Source organism: Podarcis pityusensis, assembly GCF_964106645.2.
Source record: "Podarcis pityusensis genome assembly, chromosome: 5".
Taxonomy (NCBI): Eukaryota; Metazoa; Chordata; class Lepidosauria; order Squamata; family Lacertidae; genus Podarcis; species Podarcis pityusensis.
The window spans coordinates 23,970,098-23,983,985 of record NC_138032.1 but is presented as its reverse complement, the minus strand read 5'-3'; the positions used below and the strand labels follow the sequence as shown (position 1 = coordinate 23,983,985).

Genomic DNA, 13,888 nt, shown 5'->3' with positions numbered 1-13,888 from the left:
AAACTGGTGTGTTAGTGAGATTGATGAGAGAACACTTAATTTAGTGTAGTAATACCATCTCTACTTGAAGTGTTCTGTTGACTGCTTACGGAAGTGCAACAAGAAGGAATATGCATAGGTTTTTGTTCCTCTGATAAATAGTGGGTGTGAAACCAAAAGCACAAATAGAATACAAATATGAATAGCCCTTTTCATTTTAAATTGAGAATGCACACTGAAACACCATTTTAAGTTTCTATGAAAAAGCAGTGAGATACAGGTTATCTGGATAGAAACTAAACTTAGTTTGTACTCATACTCGGTTTAGCCATTTCCCATGAATCCCGTGATTTTTCTGCTGGAAGGTTAAATGGTCTCTTCCTCTGCTATTTTGGTGAGTAGTTCCCCAGCATTTTCAGTAATCACTGTTAGTAGAATTATTTATGGGGTAAATCCCCCTCCCCAAATCAAGAGATGACAACTATGAACATCTGGCTTCTTGAGTTATGCGTTCATAAAAACAATAGAACAGTCAGCCAGCTGGAAAAGAGACTGCTTTTCCTGATTACAGACACTGGTTGCAGGAAATGAGACATGGACAGAGTACTCGCTATCCACCCATAATTAGACTGTAGGATGCTTTGAGCATTTTTTGAAAGAATAAAGGCATAGAATTCAGAGTGTCAGTGGAAAAACAGATGGATATGAATGTCTTTGTTCAGATGTAACACTAAACTATGGTTTAGCACAGCAGTGTGGAGTTTCTTGCCCAAAGGCCTAGTTTGGCTCGGTAGGAGCCCAGCTTGGGTCCATGAAGCCTTTCCCCCCAAGCTATGTCATCAACTGTGGGGCTGTACGGGAACAATCAGGAATCTTAAAATTGTTCTTTGCCAAGTGGGACATGTAGTCAGTGCCTATTGAACTAGGTGACAGTTGCAAGCCCTGCTGGGATCTTTCTTCACTCAGGAGCTCCCAGCCGGACCCACTCCCTGCCAAAACAGTGCTTGAAGTTAGTGCAGATTGGGGCTTGAACCCCTTCCTGGGAACTTCTTTTGCATCATGGCTTGAACTCAAGGTGCTTGATGGAAACATGAGGTTGATTAACTTGCATTTTTTCAGCTATGTGCATAGACATTCAATTAGTATTTATACATAATGAGTACCAACAGAATTTAAAGATAATACTGCTATTACAGTGTCAGAAAAAACCATTAGAAAGGCATAATTGAAAATCTGGTTCTGTATTATAATGTTAACCAAGGATTTTGTGTTGATGTTGATTGACTCTGATTTTCTGTAAGCTTTAATAGTCACCCAGGAGGTTTGGAACATAAGGCATCCAACTTTCAAGTATGTTATTTTATGGAAAATGCTATAATATTGCCCTCTTTTCCAAACCCAGATGGCCTATATTTGGAAATATACATTATAGAGTATAGTGAGCTGCTCATATACAGTGGACCCTCTGGATATGGATTTAATTCATTCTGGGGGGGTCCGTGCGCATTCCAAAAAATCCGTAACCAGAGGCGCAGCTTCTGCGCACACACACAGTGCGATAGAACACTTCCGTGCATGCGCACAGAGCGCTTCTGCGCATGTGCGAGTGGCGAAACCCAGAAAAATACTTCCAGGTTTGCCGCTTTCACAATATGAAGATTACATATCCAGAGAGGTACGTAACCCGAGGGTCCACTGTACTGCCTTTCTGCCAAGGCACCCCAAAATGTGTTTTACAAGTTAAAACTCTAGATCAAAATAAGGTACGATAAAAAGAGCAAAACAATAACCTTATTAGTAAAACTGTTAAAAAGTCATTTAAAAAAATCAAATAATAAATAAAATCAGCAATAAGCTAAGCACAGTAAACATACTACATATCTGGGTAGGCATTGTATGTGAAAAAGATGGCAGCCAACAAGTCTCATGTGTTCTTAAAACTTCCACAGTAGCTAAGGTTTTTTCTCTCCCAAACTTAGCATAGTAAAAGCATACTTTTGTCCTGAACGTAAGTTTCCAGGTATGTTGCTAATTCAGCTATCTAATGAAGGAGTCAAAGAATTGCTTTCTATTCTCTCCAACCAGCAGTTCAATACATCCACAGCTTACCCCCATGTATGATCTAAAAAATAATTATATGTAGAACAGATAATATTTAAACAGTACCTGGAGTACTTTCCTTGAGTGCTTGGTGAACACATTAACCCCACTCCCACTGTTTCTAATCTCTTCACAACTTGCTCTTCAGTTCATTATAGTTCATTAATAGAAAAGTGTGAATGAACACCAGTGGTATTGCTTACTTTCATAATTTGGATTCAAAGAAACTAGTCATATTTAAGGTAGAATGTCACATCAACCGGTAGTCTTATCAATATGATGCCTCAATTACCATCTCCACAAATGGCTATTTACTTTATGCATGACACTTTGTAGTTCAGCATGGGCTGAACATATCATATAAGAAGGCAGCAGCCAGTGTTTTGACTGGCAGAGACTGATAATCCTTCTTTGAATACCATCTGCATCACAGGGGAAACTTACATGTACAAGGGAGAGATCTTTCCCCATTGTGGTACCCAAGCTATGGGATTCCCTTCCCAGGGAGGTGTATGCCTGTTTGCTATCTTTTAGACTCCAAGCAAAATCCTTTTTTTATTTACTCAGGCATTTTGAAATGTTGTTGAAACAACTAAATTAATTTAAAACTTTAAAAATCTTGACTATTATCCATTGCTTTCTTTGTATTGTTTTTCTTGTTTTTAATTTAAAACCCCTTTAAATCATAGGTACAAAGTGTTTATATTAAATGTGATCTATCCAGAGAGGTAGCGATAGATCGAAAGTGCTAGCCACTCAAGGCATTCAGAGGAAAATGAAAAGAGAAAAAGCACAGAGGTGGGGAGGAGACGTATAAAACAAGGAAATGGTGTGAAAAGAGGAGACTGAAGCAGGTAAGTTGGTCCAAAGATGGGGGAGGCAAGAAGAAAGGGAAAACAAAGCTGGCTTTAGTCCCAACCAGTTGAACATTGACAGTATTGTTTTCTTTTTTTAAAGGATTGTCAGTAGCAGGTAGCCAGCTGTTCAGGGGCATACTTGCACTGCTTTCTGGCTTGTATTCTGAATAAGTTTTTACTAAAACTGTATTAGGAACGTGGTATGCTACACCTGTTTTCTAGAATAATTTAAAAAGTAAATATGCCATTGACCAGGCCCTTCCTTTAGCTTAATTGCTAGTGCAGTATACTTCAGCTGCCTCTTTCATATTCTAAAACTGCCAGCCTTGAAGCACTAAATACTGTATCTTGTTAAAAATGCAGGCCTTACATTTTGAAAAGATAATATTAGGATCCAGGGTCAAAATATTATTAAAAATGTATAACTTACTACTTGAGTGGGATACAATGGAGGAAATGGTTAAATCTTCAATGATAAATTGGGCCAGGGACGTGGGACGCAATATTGATTTTGCACTATGGGAGCAGCTGGGCAAAGTAAATATAAAGTTTACAGCATGCTAAACACTAAGAGAAACATTTATTAAGAAGCTACATAGGTGGTACTTGAAACCAAATAGACTAGTAAAAATGTCAAAATCAACAAAGGGCAATTGCTGGAAATGTAAGACAGTAGAGGGATCCTTTTACCACATGTGGATATGTAATATTAATTAAAAACTACTGGGAAATGATCCATAATGAACTAAAAAAAAGTTTAAAAATTCCTCTGAAAACCTAGAAGCATTGACAAAAAAAGAGAGAAACTTGTTCCTCTATGCAACAACAGCTGCAGCATAATATGTGTTTGCATATTTTGATCAAAGTGATCCAAAATGCTACCTGAGCTATATTCAAGGTTTGAGCATGCAATGGCGTTTCCAACTTAAATATGGAGTAACCTGTAGTTTGGGTTGAATTTTTTTCCACTTCTAGAAATGCATCTGTCCAGAAAAAATTTAATATCAAAATGAATGAACATTGTGCAACATAAAATTGGACAAATGACATAATACTAAGCAAATCTTAAAGTCAAATTTTTTTCAAGTGACTATCCCTATGATTTTTTCACACAGCTTTTCAGCAGTGCTTTTATATTTTCTCTTACTCCTAAATTAAGTTTAGATTCCAAAATGAGGTTTATGCTATTAAGGCTCCATTCCTTAAAATCTGTACAAGTTGTTTTTTAAAAGAAAAATCAAGTAAACATTTGTTTGAATGTGATGTTTAAACTGCTTTATCAATCTTCTCCCTGAAAAATTTCTATTCAACTATTTCTGGAAAAACTCATTTATGCTGCACATAAAATTTGCATGGCATTCTTTTCCTTTTACAAGATCAAACACGTTGATCTTTGTGGCAGTAGAAGTTCCCTTTCAGAATTTTCTGGAGCAACCAAATAATTGCATAAATGTGTGCCATATTGCAAACTGTTTTTGTAAGTTTATTTGGGCTCCAAAAGCAGTTTACTACATTTCTTGGAGAGCTCCTGTCCAAAAGCTTAATGTCAGGAGGGCTTTGGGCTTGTACAGCTGCTTGTACATTTCTCTGAATTCCAACCATTCTGAAATGCTCTTTAGAGGCAACCCTAATTTAGTTTCTGTGGTTAATATTTTGCTTTTGGATTACTTTATTAGGATAACAGCCCTTCACCTTTCATACATAATAAAAATAATCACATATGCGTAGCTGAAGAAAAATTGGCAGTTGTAGCTGGTGTCAAGAAAACAAAAGTTTTATTTTCTGCTTCTGCTGTTAGTTGGCAGGAATTTTGGAATGAATCTGAATGTGGATAGTGGACTAGCTGAATTATTAGTAACTCATGAAAACAATTGTCAATTTTGTAGACTAAGAATCAAAAGTTCAGTAACTGAAAATTAATGTTGAGTAATTCTTGATATACATTTAGACATTTCTGCGCACTTTTGTGCTAACTGAACATTGTACACTCTTATCCCCAACTCTACATACCATCCCTTCTGCACCCAAGCTTCATAAAATATTGGGGGAAGTGGTTAACAACTATTTTGTTACAAGCTAGTTCTACCTGAGAAAATGTCAGTCTTGTTACAGACGTGACACGAGAGATTATTTTTGGTTTATTTCAGGAGCTATAGGTTTGCTTTCTATATTTGGATTTGCCTTGTAGCGTGATTACATTGAAGCTTTAACCATGTGTAGGTGTGAATTTCGTAGTTGACTCTCTCCCAAGCTATTGCTAAGTTGTTGCATTAGTGGAAGCAAGCACATCAAGCCCTGCTAGCATAAGCTCCCCAAGATCTGCTTTTTTGGGGAGGGGGGTCTGAAGAATCCCCCCAAACAGCATTCAGGGGGAGGAGAGGGGATATTGTGCCACCTGGCAAGCTGATATAACAGTCACCTTTGTATGATATTTAATCCCACTTCTAATGTTCAATTTTAAGACAACAACTGCATTTTTATATATACCATGCATTAGAGTTATGAAAATAAGTCTCAGTGGACTTGCATGCACCCTTCCCTCTCCTCTCTCAATATGGCTGCAAGAAAAGGAGCTCAGTACTATCATTTTAGTTTAATTACAGTATTCTGTGCCACCCAATGCCTAAACTGTGGTTGATATTAACTGTGGCTAGTGGAAACAAGATAGCTTCATAAAATCTGGTGTGAAATTGACTCGCTTCCTCTAACCATAGTTACAGTGAGCATCTGTTTGTGTTGACACTGTAGTTAATTTTAAACAGAAGCAAGTGCTTTTGAACTTTCACAGTCACTTGTTCTCATAATGCTATTACAGTTGCCTCCCCACTTATGCAGGGGCTATGTTCCCGAGTGCCACTTGTATAGGTGAAACCACGTACAGTGGGAAACACAAAATAAAAAAGCCAGACTCTGCCACAAATCTGCAAAATTCCACCACACTTGCTCCCTCCAAACCTCCTTCCTCAAACTCCAACTCTCCACAGGCCTCAAAGGTTGGTGCAAAGGATCCTGAGATTGCTGGCCATCTTCCCACTTTTGGGGGCCATTTTTGCCCTTTTAATACCTTTTTGCAGTTTAAATCAGTTTATTTAATTATTTCCTGGCGCTGCTCAAATATGCAGTCACACTTAAGTTGAACGTGTGTTAAGTGGGTGTAGCCGTTCCCCTTCATGGGGAGACGTTTGTATATGACTTTGTCTGAAACAGCCCACTGAAAATTGGGATATGGTGAAAAGGTTACCTTGTTGAATTCAGGTGTATCAAAAGTTGTGAGTATTTTGTAGGCTTTATGTCAAGATTAGAGAGGTTATTTATGGAACACTGAAGCTCAAATGAAGAATTTCTTGGCTTGACTCTTTTAGAAAGATGGTTACACAGTATACCTGACTTCTAGGGTCTCCTTTCTCTTGCTATTTTGTGAAATGACTTGTGAAATGTTCAAGTGTGTCTTGCCGTTTAAGACTATAAATATTCTTGGTCAACAATATTTGACCAATGTGACAGACTTGTTTGTTTCCAAATGAGCAAATATGAATCCTTCAGTTTATGGTTTCGTATTTCACTGCTTGAATTTCCATTGTGTATGTCATCTTAACCTTATAAATTAAAAGTTGTAAAAAGACATGCTTATAAGAAAACATATTAGGAGGAGAACCTGCTGTTTGTGAGCTAGAGTATGTTATATGTGAAAGCTAGAAGGGAGTCACCATGTATGGAGGTTGTATCTTCTTAAACATTAGATGCTAGGTAAAAACAGGAAATGCTGTCACTGTGTCCTCCTCGTTAGTGCCCACAGGCACCTAGCTAGCCACATTTGGAAATGGGCTTGCTGGCTGATCCAGCAAGGCAGTTCTTTTCCTATCTATGGAACTTATATTTTTACACACTTTCTGCTACATGTGTTAGTGAACTCTCTATTTTGTACTACTCTATACTCTACAAGCTGTTGCAGATCTTTGTGTTGGGGAACTCTACATGTTGAAACCTAAAAACGTGATATTTTCCTTCAAGCAAATTGTTATCTGTTCTCAATCTTGTTTCATTTCCTGGCTTTCATAGGAATCCTTCAGCTACTTTCTACCAAGTGTTCCATTCGAACAAGTTACGGGAATCAAAGAACCTCTGGGATAGGTATGAATACTTAAGTATGGAAAAAAGCATACATGCTGAAGTATGCATGAATGGCTTTGCACTGTGCAGGTTTCTCGTCATCAAGTAGTATGTTCACCTCAACATACCTATTCTGCCTACGTCCTTCACTTAGCTGCTGTGACTTGACTAGAGCAGCCACAGTTTTCAAAAATGTCAGTCAAATGGTTATTCGCTTCTGGGCCATGTGGATTCTGGCCCTGTTCCATGCATCACGTTCTTCTTCTTCTGTAGTTGGCAGAATAGTAGTAATTTGTTTGTTAAATTTGTATGCTACCCAGTAAAAAGAATGGCATACAATAAATAAGTATAAAAATTATTTAACTGCAAGATAAAACGTAAAAGCAAAAGTAGCTTAAAACACAATTTGAAAATAAAACTTGCTGCAACCCCAAAGTTAAAATGCAGATTTAAAATTTGAAAGGACCAGTATGAATAGAAGACCAGGATGAATAGAAAAGTCTTTACCCAGCACCAAAAAGCCTAAGAAATGTTGTTGATCAGCAGCACCAACCTGGCTTTTGAAGACTATCAGTGAAAAGTATTTTTGGAAACTGGTCACTTAAATTGCAGAATGAAAACGCAGTATATGTGGGGAATACTTTGATAGAAAACCATTACAATTGTGCAGCTATAAATTGGAATATAGATAGGGAAAACCTTTGTAAGGATTTGGGCAAAGCTAGACATGTGGCGAGAAACTGCAACAAATTCCAACTTGGAGGACATCACTTGTAAAAGTTGCATTACTAATTCAACATCTGCAGTTTGGCGTTCTCACAATATTAATATTATAGATAGAAAGCTTGGTGGCTTTTCTGGCTTACAGCAAGTTTTCTACTGCTATAGCTTTCTATAGTGTGTTCAGACATTTGTATTTGAACATGAAGCACCATCATTTGTTTGCATTTGCCTTACTGAAGCAAAGAAAACATAATGGCTTCTCTAAAGCTTGCTTTTTCACATGCTTGCTCACTTCAGAAGGAACGCATTCTAGTTTGAAGAATTACAGGATTTAAAATCACAATAGTAGTCTGAAATGCTGTCATCTTCTGAATTAAGAATAGAAGATCTCTTAACATTTAAGGGTTTAAGTGCTGCATCTAAACATGTCACTTAAAGAGGGGATTCAGGAACAGCAAGAGTTCATTTCTGTATATCTTTTCTAACTCTATAACATATCTAGAGTTACGGAGTTTGGTTCGGTGGGGCGGGGGAGTTTGGACAGGGGAACCCGCAATGTGTAGTGTGCAGTTGTTGGGGGATTGAAATGAAGATTAGTGAAAATAGCCTTTTCTAGCAGGAGCCTCTGCTGAAATTCCACAAATAGAAAGAGCCTCTCTGTTTGTAAAAGAGCAGCTTTGAATTCAACCTGTAGACTTTTGGTTAAGTTTACCAGTTTAACTAGAAAATGTTTGGTATTTCAGTAGTATTGGAGTTTCAAATCTATGAATATTTTATGTTAAGGAATATTTTAAAAAACACCCTGCATTTAATTCAGTGTAGCCATGATCCCAACATTTCCAACGTTTAGGTGTGAGTGATGCTGCTTATTTATCCAAAATGGCACCACCCATGCCTACCCAAGAGAGAGAAAGAGAGAGATCAGCAGGCTCAGGAAAACACAAGGTTTGCAGAAGTACAGAAAAAATCTGGTGAGGAAAAAAAATAAAGTGAGAGGGTCCTCAAAACAGGCTAGTAAGGACTGACCCCTCAGTGCTGATGGGACAGGGAATGCAATGGAATATCCTGCAGGAGGGAAGGACTGGCCTAACTGGAAAAGTAAATCTGTGACACTTTTGCAGTATTATTTTCAATACCTTTAGATACCTGTTGACCAACATTTATAAGGAACTCTGGAGAGGGCTTTGCCTTGGAAGCAGAGTTTAGGTATTTTCATAACAAAGCTATCTGTAGATTCAAGTACACTTTTATGAGTTTCTGCACATTATTGGCAATCAAGAGCATGTTCTACAGTTATAAAGAAAAACAGGTTGCATCCTATGTTCATTTCTAGTCATTCAGTAACTTTTGCAGTGTAGGTAGATTTCAGCCTTGTATCTTTTGCACAAAGATGTTATCATGTATGAAAGTTGCCCCATTGGCCAAATCTGTTCTTAGAGCAGTATTGAGCAGAGCTCGGGAACGTGAAAACAGGATGATGTGTTTTGATTGTTCACTTTACTGCCTTGCATGACTTGGAAAGCAATAACTGAATGCATGGCAGAACTGAGTGGTGTATAAGCCTCATAATACTGAAATTGAATGACTGCAATCTGCCAAGGTTCTCAGTTGATCTCTTATTTTGTTTCAGTCATCCAAGTTGATCTCTTCTGGAATAAATGGATAACTTTTCTACATAAGTTTGAATGTTAAGAGTGACCTATACATTTGGGATATATTTAAACAAGCTTCTATTTCACAATAACAGCAGGGGACTATTCATATAACAAAAAGCTTCTTACCTCGTAACTTCAACTGAAAAGAGGTCACTAGCAGTAGTTCGTAAATTAAAACAGGCTACTGCTAGACAATGCACCCTGTTAAATCACTAATGAAGGCAAGTTGCCACTGGAGGCAGGACCTGCAACACAATATTCTACAATACAATTTGTTCCCAGTTTGAGGCAAGCTAATTCTTAATTCATCTGTGGTGGGCTAAATGGGAGTTGCCCTAAAAACTTGCAGCTTGCCTTGAGGAGCTGTTTGGTTACAAGGTTGTTTCGCTCCAGATTGGCCCCCTGGACAATAAGAGATGCCTGCAGGAAAACAGTTTCATCACATGCAAAAATTCCCTGAATTTTAGGGGGAAGGGTATGATGTTTGCTTTTCCACGCTTTAACAGTTCCTTTGCTGCTTGCCAGAAGTTTTGTAGCTGAAACATTATCACTACTTTCCTGAAGCTGTGGTGGTGTGCAGGGGCTAGAGTTGTCCAATTCTTACAACTGTTCTGACATTATAGCATGATAGTATTCTAGAATTTCCCAATATCCACTATTTTTATGGATGTCGAAAGCCACGCAGCATAGGGAACAGTAGAAACAGGCCATCTTTGGTTTGGTAGATTAGGTGGTAACTTTCGCAATCTGGTCTCTGCCTAATCGCAGACCTCTATAATAGAACTTTTTCTTTTAGCCTTCCTTTTGAAAAGAGATTTACTGCGGTTGTATTGATGGTTTCCATGAGGGTGTCATTTGAAACTGCTGCTAGAGCTATTTTTCAGGTCTTACAGGTCAGTGGAGTAGTACTGAACTTCTTTAAACATGCAAAGTACATTTTCAGTAAAAATGATTGTGCTGCAGTGCAAAGCTTGACGTGTTTATACTTTTAGATGGTCGGAATCACAAAGCAAACTGCCTTGCAGCTACACTTACTCAATGGATAAGGTCTATTCTCTTGTGTCTGGCAATTTTCTGGGGAGTGTTTTGAAACCCACAAAATTACGAATAGTTATTTGCAAGAGACTGAAACACCATGTAGCAGAATGAGCATTTTTGAAGAAACCCGTGTTTTCTTTAGACTTTTTATATCAATATTTGCAAGAATACCTGCGATAGCTACATAGTTCAAATCTTTTTAAAATTGAAGATGATGACTACCGAGGCGTCCTTTGGGAAGCCTCCATGTTTTCTCCGGCTCGCCACTTGAACGCTTGTTGCTAGGTGCATTAGTCTCAGGAGGCTTCCCCGTCTTAAATAACTCAAAATAGATCGGGGAGGGGCATAGAGTAGGTGATTTGAAAACCGACTTCTTGAACATTATTTTTTTCAAGTTGTATTAAAACCAAGTTTTTAATTTGGTTACTGGCACTAAAAATCATGGAGGCTACTAGTGCAATGGGGCAGCAGCTTTGGGCCATTGACAGCCCTATATAGAGGCCAAAAATAAGTTTAACTAACTAATAAATTGAAAATTAATCACCACATTGATATTAGTTAGATTTTATTAATAATCTGTCAGAATCTTTGCCAAACTGCTTTCACAAATGTAGTTTGGAAGACCAACTTAAAATAGTTTGGAAGGCCAACTTAAAGCAGCTCTCTGAAGACAGCTTTCTGATTTTAGTTTGTCCCCATATTAAATAAGGACGTTGCTGCCATTCTTAGCTCCTGCAGGAACTTTCAACTACAAAAAGAATGCAGCAAACGGTGCTACTGAAGCTTCTGGAATAGTCCGCAGTTACAAAAGGTACAGACTGAAGTCTTACAGGTACTGCGTTGTTGTACCTGTACCTGATGTAGGGATTTCTTAAACCAAAATTGTTTTTGGTTTAAGAAATCCCTACATCAATTACAAGCCTTGCATTTGAGATACTACATGTAACTGAAATGCATTTGGGCTCAATAGTATTGTTTTGTATGAAAAATTACCAGTACACTTGCATTCAGTTATCGAATTTCAATCTATTTTGTTTCATGTGCAACTCTTTTGTTAACACATTCTTAATTAAATCAAACATTGAGAAGACAGTTGACTTAAATTGTCAGCACACTGCATACTTGCATGTTGAAAACTCAGTTTTGTGAGTTGCCTAAGATACCTGTCACTAAAGTAGCTTACTCTAGTGACTGTGGAGTGTCTTATTAGACAATTAGTATGGAATTTAGTACACTTTTCCCAAAGTGATATTTTTGATACTTAATGCCTTTTTATGCCACCCCTTTAACAAAGTGATTTACATGCAGTAGGGAAAACATTACTATTATAAACTGCAGTTAAAGCATTTTCAGTGGTGAATGAGGATATGATCTGCCCATTCTTGCTTTCCACTTCTTATTACATGTGCTTTTTCATTGCTCTTGATTATTGCAGTATATTCAGAAACCTTTCAGAGTTACTCACAGAATTTAACTTTCAAGTTGGGGGCAGTAAACTGATATGAAGAATAAAATCTTAAATAGTGATTCATATCATCATTTTTGCACTCTTGTCTAGTGAGGGACACTATCTTCCCAGAAATTGGAGTGCATTGGTGTGGGCACTCGGGTCTAAGAGAAGTGTTTCTGGTAGCTGATCAAAGCGGAAGGTGGCTAATCTTTACTAGGCCAGCATAAAGCAAAGTCCTCATACTGCCTACAGATAACGTCACAAATGTTAAAACAAATGTGTGCGTTTTGGTACGTGTGTGCAGAGTAAGCTGACTAGGTATTGGAGGAGAACGGCAGCTGCTTGGGGTCAAGGAGGAGCACAACTGGAGCCCTCTTAATCTCCCCCAGAGCCTGGGGTGAAAGGCAAAGCTGTTCTCGCTCTGTTTTCTGCATCCAGGTACAACTGGCTTGGGATTCTTAACTTCCAGCAGCTGCTGCAGCAGAAAACTGGTGGGCAGCAAATGGCTTCCTTTCCCCAGAGCTCATGGACAAGGCTCTGTTTTCTGCACTGAAAAATACGTTATGCACTTAGGCATAAGAAAAGCATTATTCCTCTGAATTTGCATAATTCTGAGATTTTTGCTGTTTTGCGTAATGTATTCCACCTTTACCAGTCACGGTGGAGAAATAATGCTGCAGTCCTGCTCCTAGCGCTGTTTTTTTTTTTTTTAAGGCATTTCTTCTTATTTATTCAATTTAAAAATAAAGATAATACAATAAATTGCTTAAAAATGAAACACACAAAAGATACAATTTTGGGCTTCTGCCTTCACAATCCCTGGGAACAATGAGCATTGTTTATTGGAGGGTAATAACATATCCACCTTTTTGTTGATAAAAATCAGGATATTGTCCTCTGCATCTTATGATACAGTGGTGCCCCGCAAGACGAACGCCTCGCGAGACGAAAAACTCGCAAAACGAAAGGTTTTTTCGTTTTCGAGTTGCCTCGCAAGACGAATTTCCCTATGGGCTTGCTTCGCAAAACGAAGCTTGCCCCGGGAACTGCGGGTCTTCTCTTTGGAAGCAAGGGGCGGCGGGGAGAAGCGATCTTCTCCCCGCAGCCCCAGGTCCGGGGACAGCGGGAAGCGCTTCCGCTGCCCCCGACCTCTTTTGAAGCAAGGGGCGGCGGGGAGAAGCGATCTTCTCCCCGCAGCCCCAGGTCCGGGGACAGCGGGAAGCGCTTCGCGCTGCCCCCGGACCTCTTTTGAAGCAAGGGGCTGCAGGGAGAAGCGATCTTCTCCCCGCAGCCCCAGGTCCGGGGGCAGCGGGAAGCGCTTCCGCTGCCCCCGACCTCTTTTGAAGCAAGGGGCGGCGGGGAGAAGCGATCTTCTCCCCGCAGCCCCAGGTCCGGGGACAGCGGGAAGCGCTTCCCGCTGTTCCCGGACCTCTTTTGAAGCAAGGGGCTGCGGGAGATCGCTTCTCCCCGCCGCCCCTTGCTTCAAAAGAGGTCGGGGACAGTGGGAAGCGCAGCGCTTCCTCCCCGCTGTCCCCGGACCTCTTTTGAAGCAAGGGGCAGCAGCCCCTTGCTTCAAAAGAGGTCCGGGGACAGCGGGGAAGAAGCGATCTTCTCCCCGCAGCCCCAGGTCTGGGGACAGCGGGAAGCGCTTCCCGCTGCCCCCGACCTCTTTTGAAGCAAGGGGCTGCGGGGAGATCGCTTCTCCCCATCGCCCCTTGCTTCAAAAGAGGTCCGGGGACAGCGGGAAGCGCTTCGCGCTGCCCCGACCTCTTTTGAAGCAAGGGGCGGCGGGGAGAAGCGATCTTCTCCCCGCAGCCCCTGGTCCGGGGACAGCGGGAAGCGCTTCCCGCTGTCCCCGGACCTCTTTTGAAGCAAGGGGCTGCGGGAGATCGCTTCTCCCCGCCGCCCCTTGCTTCAAAAGAGGTCGGGGACAGTGGGAAGCGCAGCGCTTCTTCCCCGCTGTCCCCGGACCTCTT

At 40.0% G+C, this 13,888-nt stretch overlaps 1 protein-coding gene across 2 annotated transcripts in view; it reads left to right on the top strand.

Moving 5' to 3' along the window:
* Window positions 1-13,888, top strand: part of TSC22D2 (TSC22 domain family member 2) — a 39,089-nt gene that overhangs the window by 11,370 nt on the left and 13,831 nt on the right. The window contains exon 2 of one of the 2 annotated variants that reach the window (XM_081007926.1): window positions 6,996-7,067. The exons of the other annotated variant lie outside the window; for it this stretch is intronic. Coding sequence (XP_080864052.1) covers window positions 6,996-7,067 — 72 coding nt within the window. The remainder of the gene's footprint in view (window positions 1-6,995; window positions 7,068-13,888) is intronic. 2 annotated transcript variants of the gene reach the window in all.